This window comes from Falco peregrinus, chromosome 3 (genome assembly GCF_023634155.1).
Source record: "Falco peregrinus isolate bFalPer1 chromosome 3, bFalPer1.pri, whole genome shotgun sequence".
Classification (NCBI taxonomy): domain Eukaryota; kingdom Metazoa; phylum Chordata; class Aves; order Falconiformes; family Falconidae; genus Falco; species Falco peregrinus.
The window spans coordinates 108,908,883-108,932,552 of NC_073723.1; the positions used below are offsets into that span (position 1 = coordinate 108,908,883).

The window sequence follows — 23,670 nt, forward strand, 5'->3', positions numbered from 1 at the left end:
CCAGTATGGAGACAATGGTCCTGGTCCCCAGCTGATGCGTGTGGAGCAAGTGGGGCTGGGGTGATTTGCACACAGAGGCCTGGCTGCTTGTGTCTCTGTGGCAAAGGAGAAGGAAACTCTTTGAAAACCAAGGTGGGTGGTTGCTTTTTGGTGTGAGTCATCCATCAGGCAGGGTGCAGTAACTGGGTGTTGTCCCCTGACCTCTGGCTCAGAGGCCTCAAGACAAATCACTGCATCTCTCTCCCCAGCAGCCAAGCGGAGCCAGCTCCACCAGCTCCTTTGTCGCGCATTTTCAGACCTGTCAGGGAAAGGGGCAATTGAGGATGGATATTGCCCCTGTGGTTTGTTTGCAAATTGCTGTGTATGTTTATGATGCCATAAAAAGGCAGCATAACGCACCAATACAATGTGCATTGTCTTTAAGACGTTTGCAATGGGCAAACACTTTGTATCCACTAAACCTTGGACTCTGTTTCCTGCTTGATTAAGAACCTACTGATGCGTTTGGCTCCGTGAAAGCCCAGGACTCTGCTTGCTGAAGGAAGAGAGAGGGCTGGGGACCATTCTGTGTATAGGGGCTCGGTATACCAGAAATAAGCATCCTCGTCATGACTTTGTACACAAAGATAACAGAAACACTGGTCGAGAAGCCACGTTGCTGGTCAGCTTTGCTTGCCAGCAACACTTTGTGTGTCGAAGAGCCTGAGACATGAGCAATGACTGCAAGTATCTTGTCTTTATCTCACCCTGGGAGCGTGACGCAGCTATCAAACCTTCTTTTAAGCTGTCCAGCAGGAACAGATATTTTCAGATACGCAGATCCTGAACATTCCTCGGAGCCACTGCAGTTGTTTAGAAATAAACCAACAAAAGGGAAATGGGGCAGACTCATCAGATGGTTTGTAATTGGAACAAATTACCAAAACTTTGTGCTTTAGTTTCCCAAGTACAAGAGGAGAGGCTATTCTTGACCTGTATCAGGATGAAGTTAGTGTTTTAGAAGCTTCCTGATCTTTTAATAAAGAAAATAAAGAGCAGTATAATACTAACAGATGCAATCAAAGCCTTTATACCTACACATACCAATTTATATGTATGAGTGTGTGCAGATCAAGAACAGGGAAAGCATGCACAAGCCCGGTGGCTAATGCATGTGAGGACCAGCTAAAGCGAGGAAGGCTTGCCACTTCCAGCAAGCTCTTGCCCACCGCAGGATGAACAGTCAAGGATGCTCCTAACAGCCAAACAAGCAGGGTGCTCCGTGCCTCTGGCAGTGACCTGGGGAGTCCAGAAATGGGGGTTCAGCTCCTGCCTCCACTTCATTGCCCCAGTAGAGAATTGGGACCGTTTCTTCTACCCTCTCCTAGATCTCTAGCGATGTCACCTCTGTCCCTTGATGTCAGGCTTACGAGCTGGGGGGGGGGCAGGCGGTCCCCGCGGGGACCAGGAAGGTTCCGCTTCTCCCCCGCTGGCCTTGGCACGCAGGTAACGGGGCGGGGGGCGGTTGGGGCTGGGGGCACCCGGTCCCCTTCCCCTGGGGAAGCCGCGCGCTTCCCGAGCGCAGCCGGGCACTCGGGGACAAGGCTGCTGCGGGGGGGCCGCAGCGGGACCCGCCCGGGGAGGGGGGCGAGCCCCGGGAGGCGGGGACCGGGCCGGGCCGGGCCGGGCCGGGCGGGGGCGGGATCGGGATCGGGACGGCGGTGCCGGCTCCGCGCCGCGCAGGTTAAGAGCCGCTGGGGCCGCGCCGGGAGCAGAGCGAGCCGAGCCGAGCCTGTGCCCGTGCCCGTGCCGAGCCGTGCCAGCATGGCCCAGCCGCGCTGCCGTTCCGTGCTCATCACCGGCTGCAGCCGGGGCATCGGGCTGGGGCTGGTGCGGGGGCTCGCAGCCGCCAGCCCCCCCCCGGACTTGGTCTTTGCCACCTGCCGGTACCCCGAGAAGGCGCAGGTAAGCGGGGGCTGCCCGGGGCGGGGGGGATGCTGCCGGCCCGCGGGACCCCGCGCCTGCCCCGCTGCGTGCCGGAGCCCCCAGCCCCGGGGGCGGGCGGGGCCGGGCAGGGGATGCAGCCCCGAGCCCCGGTCCGGCAGTGCTGGCCCCGGGGGCTGGCGGGGAGGGGGCGGGGGAGGGAGAAGGCACTTCGGGGCCGCAGCATCTTTGCGACCAGGCGCCGGTGTCCCAGCAGCGAGTGCCCGGGGCGGGAGGGGAGCTGGGGGCTGAGCTGTCGCCCGGGGTAGGTGGCCGGATCGGATGGAGCCGGTGCCGTGAGTCTCCGAGGCTGGAGGTGAAATGAGCCCGGGGTGCTGCTGTTCGGGTCCCTCTGGGCATTCCCGGGGGGAGGGGAGGGGAGCTGGGAGTCCCCCGGTCCCGGCCGGGCAGGCTGGGCAGCTGCAGCACCTCAGGGCTCCTGCCAGCCGCTCCCTCTTGCCCACGAGTTTCCCACTGGATTTGCAGCTGGAGATAAGACTATCCTGGCCTTCTCCAATTTTCCGTGGCCCAGGAGCCCTGCAGGGGCAGTCCACCCCCCATAAGCCTCCCAGTGAATCCCGTTACAGCTTTACTTGCCTCTGCTACACGGTGTCCCTGTGTCCCCAGCAGGAGCTCTGCCCCATCTTTCTCTTCCCTTTCTCCACTGAATTTGCAATTAAGTGCAAAGGCTCAAAGGAACGACGAATTAAACACTCCTCTTGGTGCCCTCCTTGGCTGCGCAGGGACCAGCACCTTCTGCTGCGAACGCAGTAGCTTTTGTTACACTTTGCTGGTGAATTCACCTGCAGCCCTTTCCCCCCTCAGCCAGCATCCCGGCCGCTACAGCACAGCAGTGATGTGTCTGGGCTCCTTCCCCAGCCCTAGACTGTTATAAATGACAAATGAAACCTTTGGGAGGCAAACTGGAGAGGGTTATCAAGCCACTCACTTCACAGCTACTGGTGTCCTTTGGTGCATCTCTAGTCTGCTCTTGACTCTCCTCAGTAAGGTAGAACGCTGCTAGGGCAGCACGACAATACACGCAGGTATCCCCCTCTTTCCTGGGAAAGCTCTAGTGCTCCAGAGCTGCCAGAATCTGAGCTCTCAACCCTGCGGCTGTCTCGCACCTACTGTGCCACAGGTATCCGATAGGAGAATTGATCCCCAAAGCCCTGCTCCCGCATCTCCCCTATTCCAAGCATGGCACAAGGCTGCCTTAGTGAAAGGCACATTCCCTGGCGTGTGCAGAGCTAAACGGAGCTTATACATCTGTTCCCTTACAGTGGACTTTATTCTTTTCAGTGCAAATTGTGGTCACGCCATGCTAGCAATAAAGAAAATGTAGGGACTTTGTTTACTGCTTAGCTACACAAAAATTTTAAAAGGTGGTGCCGCAGCTGCCCCTTCCAGGATGGCAGTGCCGAGCTGGCTCGGGGGTGCCTGCAGTCTGACCACCCGCTTCTCCAGCAGCACTGTGCTGCTCTACAGGTACTTATGAAACCAAAGGAAAAAGGCTTAATTTTGTTTCTTGTTATTGAAAAAAATAACTCTCCGGCACTAAGGCACGTTTAGGATCTTTCTGAATCGAATTGCTGAGGAACAGACTGAACTCTGGTGCACAAGACTGCCTTTCAGAGGCATTGATTCCTGCAGCTTCCCCCCTCTGCCCCCCTTCTGCAGTAGACGAGCTCCTGAACAGGTATTCGCTACCGTTCCTGTTACTCCTGTGTATTTCACTCCTGTTACAAGACCTGGCGTGTGTCCCAGTTGTATTTCCTATTAGTGATTGCACAACAGCGTGGTACAGGAAACCAGCAGAGACATATGACCTGTTGTTAGATAGAAATCTCCCTGCTTGGTTGTTTGTTCTAAAGCTGCTTGAGCCGGTGCTGAGGGAGGTTCTCTTTTTCACCAGTTGGCCCTTGTGTTCAGCAGGGATTTCTCGTTATAATGATCTTGGATCAATTACATGGAGAAGTGAAATGGTTCCTTCCGTAGGAAGAGCTTCCTAGGAAACGTTACACGGACATATCTGAACAGAACTTGTGAGCTTCTTCACACTGCCAGGACTTAAAAATCTTGAGCAAAAAGGCTGGTAAACCTGCACCAGAAGATGAAATAGCCTTCAAAAAGTGCAGTGTGCCTGGGAAGAGTCGGGGTCACTCCTTGCTTCCAGCAGTGGAAACCTGGAAAGACTGCTGGCAGTCACAGGAAGCTGGCCAAGGGCCACATTCCAGTAACCCCCAGTGGCCATTCTGCAGGCCACATGGGGTGCATCCTAAACTTCCCTCCCCCCTTTTCTTTTTTTGGTGATGGGGGGAGGCAAGGTTTGTCCTTGGTGCATCAGGGTAGGTTTTTGTTCTTTGTAAGGACCTCTAGGCCATGTGCTGTGCTTTGGCAGTACATCAATAGAAACCTCTGCAGCCAGCTGAAAGCATATTTCTAACAGATGGGTTTGGAAACACAAAGAAGGGAAATCTTTACTAAAGGTATTGTAGTAGTCTCACTACTATTATCTGTCTCATCTGCAATGCATACAGTTGGCACAAAACTTTCTGACCTTTTGGGGTGTTTCCACCATGCCACTACTCCTAGCTGGCAGAGGGCAAGCACAGACGTGCTTGAGCCTCTAGCAATGGGAGTTTTAGTACCATATATGACCGTCTCAAAGCTTGGATCCAATTTGGCAATGTTGCTTGAGTGTGGTGTGGTAAGGAAAGGCCAAGGTTCAGTGACTTTCTTTTTTTTTTTTTTCTTCTTTCCCAGAGAGAAAACTTTGCCTTCGCTAACTTACCAGTCAGATCTTAACCCCCCAGCGTTCAGGTTCCTGTACTCCTGGGGCTGGCACCGCAGACTTGTCTTCATACACATCAAATGGGCTTTGCCCATCTAAGATCCCTTTGTTGACCATGCGGCCTGGGCTGGAGAGCTGAGTGACTTGCTCTTTCTCTGCACACCTGAGCACTCGGTACTTGCTTTTCCTCTTGACAGTGACTCAAGTGGTCTAATTTATCTAATTTAGTTTCTTCCCGCTTTGCTTTGTGGTAAGTGACCATATGAAAAATCCTGCACTGTCCCCCAGTTCCTCTCCAGCACTGGAGGATGAACTTGGAGACAGGCAACTTTGGATAGTTCTCTTAAATTCTGCTCTCATCTGGTTTGATAGAGCAGCATTTGCCTGTTGCAGAGTGCAGGGAGGGCAAAAAGGATGGGAAGATCTTAAACGAAAAGCTTTTTAAAAATAACCTTCCAGTTTTTAGAGGAAAAGTGATTAAATATGCTTAGCTACTGGCAAATCCAGTGCTCATCTTGGGGACAACAGTCAGCAGCAATTCCTTGGTATCGGAGATTTATCCAGAGAATCTCTCAGCAGAGCGTATGCTGTTGCAGAGAGGACTGCATACTTCAGAGTCCTCCAAACAGTGGGCAGCCAAAAGCCCCCAAGGACCTGACTTAAGAGAGATGCTGGAGAAGAGTCTGACTTTGCTCTCCTCTGCTTACTACAGAGAGCAGCACGTCTCCTGTAACTTGCAAATCCTGGGGTAATGCCGAACAGCTGCAAGCTTTCACATGAGCCTGCGCTGGCAGAAGTTGTAATAACTGGAGTTCTTGTGCTGAATAGCTTCTAGGTGGCCTCCACAGAACATTTGCCTAACAAATGGGCTTTAGATCACACGATAACATGCAGCAGGCCTGCAGGCGCATCTAGATAACTGCTGCTCCTCCTTGAAAAGTACCATGCTAGACTCCTTCAGCCACACTTTGACGCTGATCTGCCTTTACTTGGGCTGCTTTGGCACCGAGAGTGGAAGCAACTACATCTCCCTTGCAAAATAATCCTGGGTGTCCTCTCTTTGCACTCCAGATGGACAAAACCACAGTACAGTTATTATCAGCCAGCCTGTACGGGCTTGTGGACCCATCTGTAATTATCCCCAGCTCCTGCTTTTCTTTCTTGCTCTTGCTTCCCCCATCCTGCTTCCCCGTAAAAGGGAAAAAACCCTCAGATCTGAAGTCTTAAGACTACACCTGATGATGGTGCAGCCCCAGTAGTCCCCCCTCTGACTTGCTGAGGTGCAGAAGGAAGCGAGGTAGCTGAAGGGATCCGAATGGCCACGGCGTAAATCCATTTACAGGGCTCAGATACTCAGCTTGGCTCTGCCAGGCTGTGCTGAGAGCTGACCATGGGACCTCGGGACAGGAGCATCTCTTGTTCCTCGTGCTCTCCCGCAAGCCCAAGTGTGTTCCCAGGTGAACAAGAAAGCGTTCAGTTCCTTGCTGCTCAGGGGTCCTCTGCTGGGCTCTGGAGAGCTTCCAGGGCTTAATGTGCTGTTTCCCTTCCTCTGAAGTAGGAGATAGCGTTACCAACAGTGCTGTGTCTCTTCCCTTGTCAGACACAGAGCTCTCACTGAAGTGCTTCTGCACACTGTCAGGTTTTTTTGGTGGTTTTTTTTTTGTTTGGTTGGGTTTTTTTCTGTGCTACATATTTTAGCCGTGTGGTCTGCTGTTGGAAGGAGCAGCTGAGCAATCTCTGGAGCAGCGCTCTAGCAAGATAGATGTGTTATATCGGACAAAGGGGGCATTCCTGAAGCCTTTATAATTTGGGGTTATTGCAGTGTTGGGGTTTTTTTTCTCCCCCTGGAACTCTTTTGCACTTCCTATAGCATTAAGGTCTGGCTCCTCTTGAGTCAGAGAGAACTATGGATTTGGGGCAGCCTGGTGTAAGCTATTACACAAGCAAACAGTAAGTTGGCTGTACACTGTGATACTGAATAGCCTGTCTCAGAGAGACATGGGCAAATATGATACACCTTTGACTTTGCCCTCACTGCAGGCAGGATGATGTGAAGGATACCCGAGCACCCTTTGCCTGACAGAGCTACCTACAGGCTATGTTAGTTTGGCTTGATTGCTTCCAAGTGCCCTACTAGAGCCCAGTCCTTTCCAAGAGTTGTAACTGAGGTGGATAATGCTTTCATAAAGAAGGCAAAGTAAATCCTGCTTAATGGCAAAGACAACATAACATTCCCGGTTGAAATCTAGCAGTAAATATTCCGTGTACTGATGAAGCTGTATCTGGAGCCTTGAGCACCCAGAGAATCCTGTTTAAATTGGAGTAGGCTGGCTCTTTTTTAATTGTAATTAAAATCAGCAAGCGGGAAACAACAGATGCTAATCAGAGTTTAATTTTTTCTTGGAATCCCTGAGAGCTGATTCTCAGGGGTAACCATTCAGGTGCAGAGCACTCCTAGAGCTACTACACTAAGCACAGTATTAGGGGGATGTGTTGTGGTTTTATGTTGGTTTTGTTTGTCTCGTTTGTTTTTAAATTGGCTATCACAGAACGTTAACTAAAAATTACTTAGTCTGGGATATGTTGGCTGTACCTGGTGTCTTTAAATGAAACTGTGCTAACTGACATTAAAATACAAGCTGCACTTCAAAAAGCAGTACCAATGAGCTGACTTATTCTTACGCATGCATTGCCATTATGGGCTGCACTGGCTCTGCTCCAAGACTTTGTCTTCTCCAGGGATTCAACCTCTTTGTCCTGGGAGCCGTGCCTCTGCACTAGCATGTTGGCATTCCAAACAGTGAGCACAAGTCTGCTTCAAAAAAAAAGCCTTGCACATAGCTTTGGTGGTGTAGGTTGGTTTGTTGTTTTGGGTGGGTTTTTTTAAGTTGTAATTTTGGTGGGAGTTTTGTGTTGTTTTTTTTTAATGGGGGGAGAACGTGGCACTTGACTGATGACAACAGTGAGTTTCAGGAAAACTTATCCCTTCAGTGGGGAGTCAATAGCTAGTATATGCATGCATTGCAGTAATATTTTCGGAGTTCTTTAGACACAGAGGACGTTTGATCTCTCTGATCAAAACTCCTTGGAGTGGGGGAAGAGGAGAAGCAGCATACGTGACTGGTGGCTTGAAATGGCTGTATCTGATTGCGCTGCGTGAATTGGTCTCTGGTCCTCCTCTCCTAGTCACAGTAGGGAAAAGAATAGGCTTTTCTGCAATTTTTAGGTTTCCTAACTGGATTTTTCAGCTTATGTTTATATCAGACAAAGTAACATTCTTGAAGACCAAAGCCATCTGAGTTAGCTTTATGCCTGGAAGCTGCTTCTGAGAAACATAAACCACTGACGTGGGAGTCACTCGTTAACTAAGTAACCAACTGAGTGGAAAAAACATTGAGTTTTAAACCTGATTTGCATGCAGCAATTGTAATTTCACGCTGTGTGCTGGAGAAGGCTTAATGCTACAGTGTTTGGAGTTCTTAATTGAACGTGTTGCTTATTCACTTCACAAAACATCTCTGGCCTTTTAGCAATAGTGTTAGAAACATAGCCTGTTTCTGTCAGAGAGTAAAGCAGTCTGACTATACACAAATGAACAAACCCTGAGAAGCCAAAACACTTCTGAGTTTATTATCAAGTAAGTGATACTGTCAAACTGAAGTCCAGTGAACAGTCCAAAGCTACATAATTATTGCAGGCCTTGACATGGCAGAACTATTTCATGCCTGACTATCAATAAACAAGATAGTGTGTTCTGGGCCTTTAATCTGTTGAAAACTGTCCCACTAAGCCCTATCCAAGGGGAGGAATGTCTTCTGGCTTTGTGCTTCTGACTTGTTCCCCTTCCTTCCCTCCCCCCCTAACAGCCTTAACTGCAGTTGTAGATCGTCCTCAGGGGAAGAACAAATTTTCGGAACGAGCCTGGAGAGAATCCTGCAGAGTACGAACAGAGATAAAAGTTGTAATGCATTATAGCTTGACAGAGGACACGGAGTCCCTAAGTGTCTCCAAGTGGCAAAAAGTACTCTTTCAAAACCAGCCCCCCAACCCCCGTTCCCAAAGGGCTCCTAAAGAGATGGATTTGCTTGACCTGGAATGTTTGGCCAGGGTTGCTCAGTCTCCTAAAAGGGGCTGGGAGTGTGTAATCCATCTGTTACATTTGGCCACACGTCCCACTTGGCTACATGGCATAGAAACCTAAGTATTCCGTCTGGGCCTATAAATCCAGTTGGGACATACTTTGTCCAGCAGCAACACTGGTATAGTACTCATTTTCTCAAGAACGCTAGTCATTCCTCTACTGAGAGGTAGCAGACAGATGACTGAATTACAGCTATCTAGCAGGAACAGGGTTCTTCTCGTGGACACTTGCTGTGTATGGAGCTGATTTAATGTGTGCTTTACTTTGGGTTACAAGAATTGAAGCTAACAAGAGTGCTGGCAAACAGAATTTCCATGGGAAAAGCGCTAGGAAACTTCCTTCAAACAGTAGTTCCAGATGGCTTTTCTTAAGCCTTCCTGTTGCGCTAAACTGATGTCTAGCACTAGCTGAGCTTCAGGAGAACTACACTTTTCTTACAGAAGTGGGGAATTACTGGCTTGGAATGCAGTCTGAGCGCCATGGTGGTCTGCTGTGGAACTGGCAATGGCAGCTGCCTGATCAAAGACCTTTGGTTACACTGCAAACACACCCTGGAGCTGTACAAACTGAGAACTAACTCTATAATCTGGCATGCTGGTATCTTGACTAAGCAGGTGAAGAGTCCAGTTTCTTGGAGCAGTTGATCTTGTCCTCCAGAAAGCTGCTCAGCAGTTGGAAAGCAAAGTAGTATCACTGCCTTCAGTCCCATTATGAAAAGAAATGGCAGTTACAATTCTGGAGGTGCAGATCTCAAACTGTTTTATATAATAGCCACGGAAATATATGTATATATGTATAAATATATATTAAAAAGATAACTCAAATAATTTCTTCTTCCCAGGAGCTCCAGCAGCTTAGCAAGCAATACAGCAATATCAAGCTTCTCCAACTGGGTGAGTAAAGGGCTTAAGCATCTTCAACTAATCAGGCGAGTGCATCTTAAGCAACAGGTCTACTGGGTGATCAGTAGCTGTACATGACCTCCAGCAGCTGAAAATGATCACCCTTACGATAACACTGGGGAAACATAATCTATGTAAAGTCTGCTGTGCTTTGTCATCTCTGTGTGCTGCCTCAGTGTCCCCATTCAGGCTACTGCCTTAGCTATAGTTTAGCATGTGTTGTATAGTGCCAGAATGGCACCTGAACCACATGCTTCACTGTTCACCGTGGCTATTCTTGGCTCCTCTGTGCAGATGTGGTCTGTGAAAACAGCATCAAGAAAGTAGTCAAGGAAGTGGAAGAAATTGTGGGAGACAAAGGTCTGAACTGCCTCATTAACAACGCTGGCATCAACGTGATTGCTTCCTTGGAAGAAGTCACAGCAGAGACAATGCTCACCACTTACGAAACCAATACAGTTGCCCAGCTCATGGTCACCAAGGTAAGAACTGGGAAGAATGTGTTTAACCTATAGTACTATGTGAGGCTTTGCCACTAGTGAGCTGGACATGTAACCAAAGCATTTGTCGCCTTGGAACTGCACAGATATGGTTCTGATGTCAAACTGTATGCCTAGCGAGTGGCAAGAGATCCTTTTTATCAAAGATCTTTCTCTTTGTTTAAATCCATCTGGTATGAGGTCACTTCCGTGGACAGGCTGGGTTAGGAGGTGGGCAGAAGAGGCTGAAGGTCCTTGCTATTTTCAGCTGGCTGTTATAGAAAGGTTTCCTATGGTCAGCTTGTCCGGAGAGCCACCACCATTCTGTGCTGGTGGTATAGAGTTGTATGGCAATTCTTCACAGAGCAGAACCTGAGAGTCCAGCTTGCCTTGAAGGGGCCAAATTAAAACCAATTCTTGTTTTCACAGGCATTTCTACCCCTTCTGAGGAAGGCAGCTCAGCTGAGCACAGGAATGGGCTGCCATAGAGCTGCCATTATCAATATGTCCTCTCTTGCTGCCTCCATGCAACTCGTCCAGGCAAATGAGATGTTCCTCAAGGTCTACCCCTACAGGATAGCGAAGGTTTGTAGGCTGCCCTGGGCTGTGCTTTGCTGGGTGCCGGCAGGCCTGTGAGGTAAAGACCACTCTGAGCTTAGGAGGATGATGTGAGGTCTGCAGCACCTCCTTGGGCAGGCTGACACAGGAACTGTTCTTGTTCTTCATGAGGGTGGAAACAGGACCTTGAAAACCATATATCTGGAGCAAGCACACCAGCTTCTTAAAAACAGATGCTCCATCGCTACTCTGGTACAGAACCATTTCAGAGGCACTTGGCATTCAGGGAAGAACTGATGCCCTCAGGTGTGTGTCCTATTAGCTGTGTTCTTCTCCAGCCCAAGGAAGATAGGCATGAAACTCAACAAAAGGTGTGCTGACCTGTACATGGTAGAGCTGATTAGCGAGAGGGGGAGTTTTTCAGTTTTGTCACATCCAGAAACTGAGTTTGTACCAACAGTCAAGATTAGACATACAGTTTCTCTTACACCGCCTACTCATAAGCTGTTAATATGCTTGTTTTCCCTGTTCAGAAGTAAAAACCTGAACGTTTGTGCAGTGATTATTGCAGAAAAACACAGTCCTTATGTCAACATTATTTTCCCCACAGCTCCTTAGGAGTTTCAAATACTACTTTGTCTTCCATCACAACTTAGTGTTGTCTTTGGGCAGTAAGCTTATGACAATAGAACTTTTGCAATACGTCTCTTAACAGCTGTATGTGAGAATGAAGCCCCCACTAAGTCTGGATAAATTACTGTGATACTGTTACTGCCCCTTCATTTGTCAGGAGACATCATGATGGAAGGCAGGTGCCAATTAGCTTGGGTCTTGCTCCAGGCTTGTAAAACCAGCACACTAATAGATGGTTTCCACTGTTGTAGACAGCACTGAATATGATCACCAGGTGTCTTGCCGCAGACTTGAAATCGGATGGAATTCTCTGTATTTCTTTGCATCCAGGCTGGCTTCAGACAGACATGGGTGGAAACATGGTAAGAGACATCTCTTTGAAAATGTGAAAGACTCCCTTGTTGTTCCAACCCCTGAGCAAGAACCCACTGCACAGCATACACTTCCATATGCTGCAGGGCCATGCTATGAAAAATGAAAATAGCCCCCCCCCACTTTGATTCTAGCAACTTCTTAAATGCATTTGATTCTCTTCTGTACGCTGTTCCTAGTAATGATCTAAGCTTGATTTGCTCTAGGCTCCCATGCAGGTGCAAGAGGCTATCCCAGGCATTCTCTCTGTCCTGGACCGTCTCGGTGAAAAAGAAAATGGTTCCTTCCTGGACTGGCAAGGGGAAACTCTACCGTGGTAGAAGTGCACAGTATACTACGGAAACAGCACGTCAGTCACTATTTAACTTGTGCCACTAATGTCTGTGTCTCTACTGTTTTCTTATACACTACTAGCTGAAGTAGCCAGTCTGATATCCCGCCTCTCTTTAGGTATACTTGGAAAGCAAGGTGGCTGACTTGGTATTGCTACTGCTCTGTTCTAATGCTTTCTGCAAATACTACTGTGTTCTTAGTAATGGGCATCTCCTGGAACCATCTAAAATAAGTTAAAACTGCAAGTTAAATCCAGGGGCTGGTTCCTCTTCACTTCCAAAACCAGGGTGGGCCTCTCACTCTGAGGTCAGGTCCTTTACTTCTGCAAAGAACAAGGCCAGTGCAGGCTGTCAGGTTCCAGTAAGTTCAGTTTGCTGGAGACACGTCTCTAGAAAAGGTCCTTTGGTTTCTTTCAGTCCTAACTGAGCCAAGGCTGAAGTTGCCCAGCTCTAAACTACGTGAATTTTGTGCTTCTGCAAACTCCTCAGCAACCTCCGAGTGTCCCCAGGTTGACAGCACACACCAGACACTTGCTTTGTTCCCAGGGCATGACTGATATCCTGATACGGGGGCGGGAATGTTGTTTTGTACATAAACTTCTAAAGCATCTTCAATAAAGTCTTGTTTAAACAAATAGTCTGTTTACTGAACCACTGCGGTTATTTTTCTGTGTATGTACGTTTGTCTACGTAGGTTGCTCTTCCCTGACCAGGGAATGGTACTTCTGCCTTGCAGGAAGGAACTAGGCATTGCTGTTTCCTTCGGGCCAGGTGGGTTTAACATGGTGGGGTGTAGCTGAAACTGGGGCAGACCCTTGTTCTGGTCTGAACTCCTAAAAGCATCGGGTGAAAAGATCTCTGTGTTCTGGCTGAGATAGGGATAAAAGCAAAAAGTTCTTTGAAGTCTGGGATTTGCTTCAACATCACTCCCTCATGCCAGCTGATTAGGCATTTTCATGCTGTGCCAAGACGGTGGGTTCCTGTACCGAGTAAGAAAAGACAAAACAGCAGCCAGGTAAGTGGGAGAGACAGGTGTGGCTGCTCCTGGACAGCAGCCACTGTGAGATCTGCCCTCAGATGCAGCTGATGGTGTGAAAGAGAGTTCTCTAGCTGCCTTTCGTGATCCCCACATCGACAAGGATGTAAAGTCTCACTGAAAAACTGCTTGTTCTGCCACACTTCGGCTCTCAGACCGATTTTCAGTGATGCGCTGCTGTGACCAAGCAGGTGAACAAAACGCAGTGCCTTCCTATCAGCTGAAAGCTATTGACTTTCCATCTCCAAGTGTGACTGTTGTATCAGCACAAACCTGGTAGGTAAGGGGCGAGCTCAGTTTGAACTAGTTGAGCTATTTAGTTTGAATCAAATGTCAGATGCTGGGTGTGGAAAAGGAGCAGATGTGCCTTCCGCAGCCTGCTGCGTGGCATGCTCTGAGACGAGGGGAATTTTACCTGTGTGCTTAACTGTAAATGTTGGAACTAATGTATCCATGGCATTGCCGAGCTGTACAATGTCACATTATGTAGTTTAGTTACTAGTAGAATGCTCCATTGTACAGTTTAGCTACAATAGTAGGTAAGAACCGGGCTGAAACCGAGACATGAGCCCCGAGTGCTGAAACAAGGCAGGGAGCAGGTCATGAAAAGGATGAGCAGATGAAAGGATGAAGGTGTCCCAGAGGACCACCAGAGGACCCCGGACCCATCAGGCCACGTATGTGTAGTAAGAGTGTAGATATGATAAGTAGTGCATGGAACCGTAAGGAATATGCCAACAGTTTCTCAGAAATGTCATTAATAGGTATAGATTGGCCATATAAAGATAAATGGTGAACAAAGTCAGGATGTGTGTTGGGCGGAACTTATCCCCCGTGCATCCAGCTTCGAAACTAAAGCCTGCCGGCTTTCTAGCGCTCCAGACGGGGTATTAGAGGGTTTTGTCTCCGGTTTTCCGTTCTCAGCTCCCTGCCCCGCGATTCCGCCGGCCGGCAGCAGGAGAGCAGAGCTGGCTGCCGGGCAGCAGGCCCCGCCAGCGCCTCCCCGGGCGCGCCCACCCCGCAGCAGCTCCGAGGCGGGGCCCTGCTCCCCTGAGGGCCGCGGCCCCTGCGCGCCGCCGCGGCCGGCCCGGCCCTGGCACCTCCCCCGGCCTCCCGGTGCGCTGGGCCGAGCACCTCCACCCGGCTGGACGGCGGCCGAAGGCACCCCGCCGCCTCGGGGCTGCGGCCTGGCCCTCCCCCGCCCCGGCATGGCTGCCCCGGGGCCGCCCGCACAGCCCGGCCCGGCCGCGCCTCACGGCGCCTGCGCAGCGGCCGGAAGTTCCGGGGCAGCGGCGGGCGGGGACGGTGAGCGATGGCGGCCGGCGGGCTGCGGGCCGTGCCCGGGGCCTGGGAGCGCCGTGCCCGGGGAGCGGGGCGGTGGTGGGGCCGCGTAGCCCCGTGGCCGGGGAGCGGAGCGGGCCGGGGCCTGGTAGCCCCGTGCCTAGTAGTCCCGTGGCCGCGGAGCGGTGGCGGGGCCTGGTAGCCCCGTGCTCGTGCCCGGGTAGCCTTGTGCCCAGGTAGCGAGGCGGTGATGGGGCCAGGTAGCCCCGTGGCCGGGGAGTGGGGCAGTGGCGGGGCGTGGTAGCCCCGTGCCCGGGGAGCGGAGTGGGGTGGTGGCAGGGTCTGGTAGCCCCGTGCCCGTGGGGTGGTGGTGGGCCCTGGTAGCCCCGTGCCCTGGTAGCCCCGTGCCCGGGGCAGGAGGCTGCCCACCCCCGGAGCGCAGGGCTGCGGACCGTCCCGCCTCGGGAGCGGCCTGTTCCTCAGGGCCTGGGGGCGGCGGGCAGCCGGGCTGGGCCTGGAGGGGACTTGTTTTAAACCTGGAACAGCCGAGGTTTCCTCAGTTGCCTCTGCGGCCCCGCTAAACCCCTGCTTGTGGGCCAGGCCCCCCCAGCAAAACCCAGCAGCCTGGCGAGGAGAGGAGGAGGGTGCTTAGAGTGACTCAGCCCATTTTTGGATTTGTTTTTTTTAAGCAGTATGTTCACCTCAATGAGTAAATGTCCTTATTTTATCAGTCATTACAGTCTGGCTACGGACAGAGCGAAACAATATGTTAATATCACAGCTGACTTCTAGGTTACTGAAGGCTTCACGAATTGCAGGTAAACTGATGTTGTGTGACCTCGGTTTCTGGTTTGTTTGTTTTTTTTTGTTTTTTTTTTTTTTAAATTTTCCTAAGGTAATGAGGCTCCCAGGAATTTATTTCCCAGGAAGCAGTGCAAGAGTGGTGAGGCTGTTGTTCATTCAGAGGTTTTCAAATGTTCGTATGTCTCTGATCTGTTCTCTCCGTACTGTGTAGTTCTGATCTGACCTCTTTTAAGCTTAGGAGGAGATTCTTTAGCCACAGAAAGGCTTAATGCAGTGAACAGTTCCCTGTTCCAAATTGTACTTACACACAGCTTACACGATAAAGCACTGTATAATGTATTTTTAGCAGGTGGCATTACAGCAGCATAATTAAATTCAAATTAAAAAATACTTGCTTATGTGGTGGGAATGTAATTTTTGTAAGCAAATTCCTTTGTTAGATTATTCTGGCCACAGTTACCTGGTGGTTTGAGAGCTGGGCAGAGCTTTTCTTAACATTCTGTTTTGACAATTCTGCCTCTTAAGTGACGTTCTTTTCTTCTCAAAGGCCACCTTTTGCCAAGGTCAGTGTCTTCCTTTCTTTGCTATCATTCTACATCTGCGCGCTATAGCACACAGCCGTCTAACAATAGCGGAGCCCAGCCTCAGCAGTGGTATGCTCTGGACCCTGAACTGGAAGAGGTGCTGATCCCCAGAAAACTTTCCATCAGCCCCTTAGAAAGCTGGCTGACAGTTCGATACCTGCTACCTAAAGCAGAAGTCCTTAATGCTCAGGAAGAAGCGGGCTATGAACCTCTGCAGCGATATGACTGTCCTCCATCTTACGAGGGAGCTGATGTGGAGGAAGGAGAAGGAACAAGTAGCAACAATGTTCAGTGTAAGAATGTTTTGAAGATTCGCAGAAGGAAAATGAATCGACACAAGTACAAAAAGCTGCTAAAGCGAAGAAAGTTTGTACGGAGGAGGATAAAGGAAGGTCGCAAGAAGAAGCGTCAGGTGAGCTCAGGGTAGAGAGAACTTCTTGACATAAATGTCCCCTCTTCTCAAACTGGCCTCTGTTCAGGTCTCAGACGATGTGTTTAAGTGGAATTTATTTGGGGAAAAATGGCAGCAGCTCAGAGCGCCTTAATAAATTCAGTATTTACTAGTACAATAGCTTTTTCTGTTTTGTGTTTGACCTGTACATCTTCAAAACCTGAAATGTAGAATATTTCTGTGGTTGTAAACATACATGTGTGACAGTTACTGAGCGCGATTTCTGTTGCATGACAGAAACTTATAAATACATGTAGCTAAGAGAGAAGAATTTTAGCATTTGTGTGAAAGATAAATTCACGTGTCTGCATTGTATCAGGGAGACTGGTTTAATCTTAATTTATCTCCTGTCTTGCCAACATCCTCAAGTGCTTCCTATTGTCTTTTTCTATAGAGAAGCCTTTTACTTCCCATAATAGAAGGGGTGAGGGAAGACATGGGCCTTCATTCAAGCTGTAGATGGTCTCATTCAATGCTACCTTTCACTAGTCTGTTAGGTTTGCTATAATATAGTTTAGCTCATTCTCTGGTAATTTTCACCTTGCCTTGATGCAAATTGGGGTTAATTGTTACTCCATTTCTTCAGATTTGTAGGAAGCAGTGCTGAACACACTATCATGAGGAAAACCTCTAAATTTTTCTTAAGTTTCATTTTTTGTCTTCTCAGTTTTCCTCACACAGGACTTTTAAAATAATGCTACCAGAATCCTATTGCATTTTAATGTATTTTCTGCAGTAAGGCTAATTTGACACATAGAGCAAGCTGCCTACTTAAAACCGTAAAGCATTTGGTTCTTCTGTGTGTGTAACATCTAGATTCTACTTGGTACATGTGGGCAGTGGCTGAATACTTGAGTGTTGCTTTGAGCTGTGTTACCATTTCTTTTTTTTTTTTTTCTGTTTTAGATAAAATTTGAGAAAGATTTGGAGCGCATCTGGAAAAGAGCTGGTTTGAAAAGTCCTCCTGCGGGATGGCAGACACCCAAGATATTTCTGAAAAGTTCAAAGCGATAAAAACACTTGTAATGAGTTTTAACATGTAATTGTAATTAAAAAAAATATTTAAGTATGTGGATTACATTTAACCTTTTTCTGAGCGTGATGAAATTAGTAGGAGGATACTTTCAGTCTTGGTGAGCAGTTTTCCAAGGACAAACCTGACAGCAATATGCTTTTTCTCCCCAAAAGAATGGTGGGAGCTCTTGTATAGTGACATGGTGCTGCTGTGTGCAGTCCCGTGCTGCTGCCCCCAGCTGTATGTTAGGGCAAAGGTATCAAAGATTGCAGATGAATTTATGAAGATTAGACCGAACAATGTATTGTAAGAACAGTCAGTTCTGGGAGATAAGCAAAAGAATTCTTCTCATTGTATATAAGACACAAGCATTTTGAAAAGTTCTTTTCAGAATCTCATTCTTTCATAGCCTTGCTGTAAAAAGGCTGGTGTTTGCTCAGAGTTATTGTGAAGTAAGAATTGGCACATAATTCTGTAGAATATATCTGAAAAAGATTTGATTTTCACCTGTCTGAAGCCTTGGTGTGCATGTGCCTTAGGCATTGCATGAGCATCCTTAAAAAGCAAATTTATTTTTTCTGTTCTGTTTTGTGCTAATAATTTTTTTTTTTCTACAATTGACCCTTGTCATACAGAACATTCAGATACTGGTATCAGTAAAAGTTCAGAGCTGATTATTCATTAACTATTTGTGACCAAGGCAATCCTGTTATCAGCTGGTTTTATATGATGGAAGAGACTCATGAAAGCTGTGAAGAATACAAATGTTTAAAATAAACCCTGAGAGAGGACTTTATATCTGTCAGAGTCAGAGACTTTATATCTGAGTTCTCTTTTGGGTTCTGCTTTTGATTTTTCTGTTTGAGGCTATTAACTTTGGTTCTGTGTGATTCAGCCCTTCCCTGTCTATTCTAGCAGATAGGTGGGGTGGACTGGCCTCTGAGAGAAAGAGGGGAAAAAGGAACGAGCTGTGTAGGCACATCATTCTGCAGCATACAGGGAAACTACCCTGAAAATTTATTCCTTTTTATTTGCTAGGAGCAGAACACTTGACTAAACTGAAAAGGAAGAGAAACAATAATGTGCGGAACTCATCGGTGCCAGGTACAGTTTAATCTCACTGCAGGAAGGACAGGTGACTCCTGGCACACAGTGAATATGTCTTGGGTTCTGTGTGTGGTGCTCTGCTCTTCTTATTGCTAGATGACAGTGAATGTAAAGCCTCTGAAACTCCTTAGCCATTAATGTAGAAGCTAGCTGGGTCGTTATGTTGGTATCTTAAGGAAAGGGTACACCCACATTTAAAAATGGGTTAATCTTGCTAGAGAACTGTTGGCACTCTGAGAACTGTATTGAAGTCCTGTAGAAACATGTGATTAGCATATTTTTATACTTTTTTTTTTTTTCCAAACCATATGTTAACAGTAGGCAACTTTGATTAAAAAAAATTAAACACATGTTCCATCCTTTTCGTGCTTTAAATAGGCAGCGGTTGCTTTTAACCAAGACCAGCAGGACTCTTTCATTCAGCCTATTGTCAGGATTTCAATGAAGAGGAGGATGTCTAGCCATGAGCCTTAGAAACTCACCAAGTGAGAGAAGATTGAGTGCTGATTCTGGCTTACAGGTTTGTTAAATATGCAGAGTGCATCTAGGTGTTTCTAAAATACCAATACACATTCCCTGCACAAAGATGCTTAGGTGAAAGGCTGGGGCCTGAGAGGATTAGTGCCTTTGAGGTCAGGTCTGTGTCTTTTTCTTTTTTTTTTTTTTTCTTTTTTTTTCTTTCCCCCTAGTCACATTTGTTTTAAGAGCCTTTATGCCAGCATTGTTGTCTTCTGTCAGTCCTACAGCTTCTCTTACTGCCTCTTAGTCCAAACTTGCTGGTTTTCTGTCTAGGGAAAAATGATAATTAGTTTACATGTTTCTAGGAGATTGCTGGTTGCTGAAGAATTGCAATGCCGCTGGAATTACACGGAGCAATAGACTTTAAAAAGTAGCATGCCCTTTTCATTTGTCAGTGCTGTACCTCCAATTCCAGTTTTGAGGTTTATTCTTCCTTGATTTTCTTTTTGTCTTAATCCTGTAACTTGCGTCTTTGTTCTTTGTTGTAGTCTCTAAATCTACCAGCTGCCCAAGGGTATGTTAGCCGTCCTTATCCATAAGGCTTAGGTTGGTCTTATCTCTCTAGTTTGACATAAAATGGTGAGGCTGTAGATGACAAACTTGTTCATTGTTCTCAGGCATGCTGGTATCATGCAGGCAGAGAACTTGTACCATTTTCCTGGATCAGCACCACCACCCTGCTCTCTAACTTGTTTTTACATCCTGATACTAACTAGAAAAGAGAATGATTGAAATGGTGGGAATTGCAGCGCATGATCATTCAGTACCTTGTGATGTTCCACGGCAAGTGAACTCTTGTACTAAGGCAATGATGTGTGGTGGATTGCAAGTCTCCAGGAAGTGAAGTAGCTTATTAAATGGTATCCTCTCTAAGTAGTAATCCAAATTGTAGTGTGCCAAGAGAAGTCATTGCTTTTACATCTATTAGATGTAATTACACAGCCACGTATAGAAATCTGGAACTACTGTGTAATTTACAGAAGTGTCTGTAAACAATCCATGGCAGTTACTGCCAGTCTTAGTCATATGAATGCTATATTCTTTTTTACCAGAGTACCTCAAAGCACATCTCAGGATTTATATTTTCTTTGTGGCAGATGCTGCAAAGACTGTCTGTCTTATGTGGCACTATCAGATAATATATACCAGGGTTGTATCAACTTGCTTTAACTTGACCACAGGATGCAATTTTAAACTCTCTGGTACAGGTAGGCGAAAGCTCCACCTGTTTTTCTGTAGGGGGAGCACGAGTACATAAAATACTGTTCACAAAGCTTTACAGTTGCTGGTCCTCTCCAAAATACATGCATACCAACATACCAGTCTACTTAGTAAATGTATATGTGTATGTGCATATGTAGCCGTGGTAGCTGCAGACAGGAAAGGTTTGACTGTTATAAATGAACCTCAAAATATTTAAGACTTGAAGGTTTCTCCTTTATTTCCTTATTATTCCTCACTTCTGAGAGGAAATGGTTGAAACTCAGCAGGAGGCTGCTGGGGAAATTCGTGCTTTTTATTGCAGAGACTGGAGATACCCAGTGGGATAGTGATTTCATGTTTGAAACTACTTGACAGTTGTTGGTCTGGAAATGTCCCTTAAAACTGGAATATAAAACCCCTTACACTCATGCTTACATCCCTAATTCTTGGATTGCCTGTACTTATACAGAGACAGCAAGCTCAGCTGAACAGGTTTGGTAGTTTTATCATAGCATTCAGGTTTGTGTTGAAATGAGTTGCCTCTAAAATAGGAAGTCAGCTGCCTCTGAAGGGGTGAAAGTTCTGCATTTTCTCTTAGCCAAAGCATCACATTGCAAACTCGGAGAGTGTTCTCCCTTCTGGAAAACTCAAAACATAGCAACAGAGTGGTAGTGGGCTTCTGACATAGCTGTGGCAGAAGTACTATCTCTTTCTAATGCTAGCAAATAATGGTTGCTGGCAAACTTGAGATTTTAGTTGTCTCTTTGAGCTGGATAGCAGTGTTTCTTACTAGGGTAGGAATTAAATGTATTTCAGGAATCTTCTCTAGAAAGTGTGTTGTTCAGTCACACCAGTGTGGATTCTTGAAGTTCTTTAGAGGCTTCTGGACGTAACAGTTCTTTCAGCCACGCAAATTAAACCAGTATAACTTAAAAATAACTTACAGCAGGGGATCAGGCCTGATTGCATATGGGGAAGGGAGCAATGCAAAAGAACTGCTTGCTGCAGCTGTTCCTCAATTGTTGTGTTGTCTAACACCATCCAAGATAGGTTTGCTTGGCACAGGGGTGGGAGAGTGTGGATTAACTGCCAGTAATTTGCATAGCTAGACAGACTATTGCTTAGTGGTCCACAGTGTTGGTGGTCCACAGATGAAGTGTTAGCAATGACAGGTTTTTAGAAATGATGGTGAAGCAGGAGGTCTGTGATGCTGATGGGGAGCAGAAAATTTTATTTCAATTCCCTTTTTTATAAAGAGAGCAACCACGCTATTTTAGAGCAAATGAAGAAGCCAAGAAGGCTGGTCCCTTTGGTAACAAGGATTGAACCCCAAATGGGTGGAAAGTAGAAACATTTAAAATGTGTGTAAATTGCAGCAGCTTAGCAATTTGGCTTAAAATCATCATGCATAAAGAGCAGTTAACCATAGCACCTCTGGTCTGGAGTCTACAGATGAGATTTTAACAGTGTATGGCAGCTGTTTGCTGCAGCTCTCCACAGAAACAGGCTTCTTGGTAATTGTCTGCTGTAGTTTTGACTCACTTAAAGTTGAACAGAATTAATTTGGAAAAGAGAAAGTCCAGCAGTCAATGCAAGATGTTTCTTTCCTCTGAAAATCTTGTGCTTACCTTACAAAACATGTTGGATAGTCTGCTAGCTGTTAAAGCAGCCCTGAGGTCATGCAGGAGCTCATGGATGCCTTCTCCATGCTGTCCTTGGCACAGACAGACAGACTGGCTGTCCAGGAAGGAGCCCTGTGGAAAGGAAATGGAGTGGAATGTAATGATGGTTTCTTCAGCTCCTGCTCATAAGACCGGACCTGAAGCTGATTCAAACCAGGAGCTGCACAGGTTGTGATGGGACCAAAGATTTCACATCGAAGGAGAACACTGATCTGAATTGAGGCTGTAGATATGCAAAAGGTCTGAGTGTCCTTAAATCCTAAAGCACAGGGAGCCTGGAAAAAAAAATTGTGTTGGTATTACCCAGACAGTCAGATTTTGTTAGGCTGATGGACTGTGATCTTGAAAACGTCCAGGTCAAGAGAGTTTATTCACTGTGTTTTCAACTATGATTTCATGGGAGCAGGCGCGTGTGTGTTGAAGGGCTGGGGACAGACCGTGGGATGCTCAGTAAACCTGGCTGCACGCAACTGTAGCAGCAAATGTAAAGAGAAATATTCTTCACGTTACTGTTGTATTGGCTCCTGATAGGGGTGCCTAAGAACCTGGTTTTTGGAGTGTGGTTTTTTTTGTGGTGGTGGTGTGTTGGTTTTTTTGTTGTTGGTTGGGGTTTTTTGGGGAGGGAGATTGTTGGTGTTTGTGGGGTTCTTGTTGTCTGGGTTTTTCATTGTGCGGTGGGGTTTTTATGTTTCTTGGGGTTTTTTTGTATTGTTCAACATCAGAGGGGGCAGGGGTGAAGCCTCCTCCTTTGCTGTAGGAGGATTCCTCTGCATACCGTAACTCTGGCACCAGAAAACCAAGTTCTTTCTATGTCTGTATTGTGGGAACTGTCGTTCTTTTCCATTAGTAAACTCAAAACCAGTCTTAAAGGGAGTAGTACGTGTTAGCCCAAGTCAGGGAATGTTTATGAGCATCTGATGCACAAAACACACCTTCCAGGGATTTAATAGGATCTTGCTCATGTCACCTGACTACCATTGCCCAATAATTCCTGAACAGAAACAATGTACCTTTACTCTAGTGAGCTAATACCCATATTAAATGGTACGCTTCTGTATTAAAAATTGTCTAAAAGTTACCTGGGATAATTTGGTGTATGTTCATTGGCTTCAGTAGCTCTGACTTGATCCTTCTCTAAATATGAAGCTGGCTGTACTTCAGTGGGTGTGAATTCTTGTCTGTATATTCCAAAGTTAATAAACCATGCTTATTTACACGAGCTGAAAATCTATCTGAAGTGATATTACTGATTTTGCAAACAGCACCTGCGGATAACTAAAATTATATCTTCTAATTTCACCATTCATGCTGTTCTGCTGTTGGCATTTCTGTTCTGACTGTGAAAACATCCTGGTTTGGGTTCACTTGGGCTGAGCCTGGTCAATTACTCTCCAAAAACAACAGCACTCTGTACTCAACGTGGAACGTTGCATTTGCAGAACTGCAATGGTTTTGAAAAGTGGGTTTTGCTTTTCCTACTGATTTTTAAATTTTAAAAAAAGAAAAATCAGTAACTGTAGTTCTTATATAGACATCTGAGCTAGCTTTAAGCAGAGTGTGCTGACTTTCCTGTGGACGTATCTGTTCTTGCTTGCCTTTCCCTGTAAGACAGAGGAACAAAACTGAAACAAGTTGTTCTGTGAGCCAGAGAATTTAGGGGAATTGATACATCACTCTTGTGTAAATTCCCTGAAATAAGACTGAATTTTTTAGTCTTACTCACAGCATGGGCACTAATGCATCTTTCCTCTGTTACACTAGTTACAAGACTTGTAGGAACTGTAGAACTATGAGACTTGTCCCATACTCTCAAAT

General features: G+C 47.0%; 2 protein-coding genes across 4 annotated transcripts; both read left to right on the forward strand.

The window, feature by feature from the left end:
- The first annotated feature begins 1,713 nt into the window (after positions 1 to 1,713).
- LOC101921742 (C-factor-like) lies at positions 1,714 to 12,808 on the forward strand. The gene is made up of 6 exons (XM_055798581.1): positions 1,714 to 1,944; positions 9,739 to 9,790; positions 10,094 to 10,281; positions 10,708 to 10,863; positions 11,721 to 11,831; positions 12,048 to 12,808. The coding sequence occupies exons 1-6, from the start codon at positions 1,804 to 1,806 to the stop codon at positions 12,159 to 12,161; spliced, it is 762 nt and encodes a 253-aa protein (XP_055654556.1). The 5' UTR covers positions 1,714 to 1,803; the 3' UTR covers positions 12,162 to 12,808.
- A 1,594-nt stretch (positions 12,809 to 14,402) lies between these two features.
- On the forward strand, positions 14,403 to 18,140 carry AURKAIP1 (aurora kinase A interacting protein 1). Of its 3 annotated transcripts, none has more exons than XM_055800688.1 (4): positions 14,403 to 14,514; positions 15,222 to 15,308; positions 15,842 to 16,290; positions 17,236 to 18,140. In XM_055800688.1, the coding sequence occupies exons 1-4, from the start codon at positions 14,418 to 14,420 to the stop codon at positions 17,341 to 17,343; spliced, it is 741 nt and encodes a 246-aa protein (XP_055656663.1). In that variant the 5' UTR covers positions 14,403 to 14,417; the 3' UTR covers positions 17,344 to 18,140. The 3 variants fall into 3 exon arrangements, with proteins under 3 accessions (XP_055656663.1, XP_013155051.1, XP_027643362.1); XM_013299597.3 differs by lacking the exon at positions 14,403 to 14,514 and adding an exon at positions 14,532 to 14,726; XM_027787561.2 differs by lacking the exon at positions 14,403 to 14,514 and adding an exon at positions 14,726 to 14,750.
- The last annotated feature ends 5,530 nt before the right edge of the window (positions 18,141 to 23,670 follow it).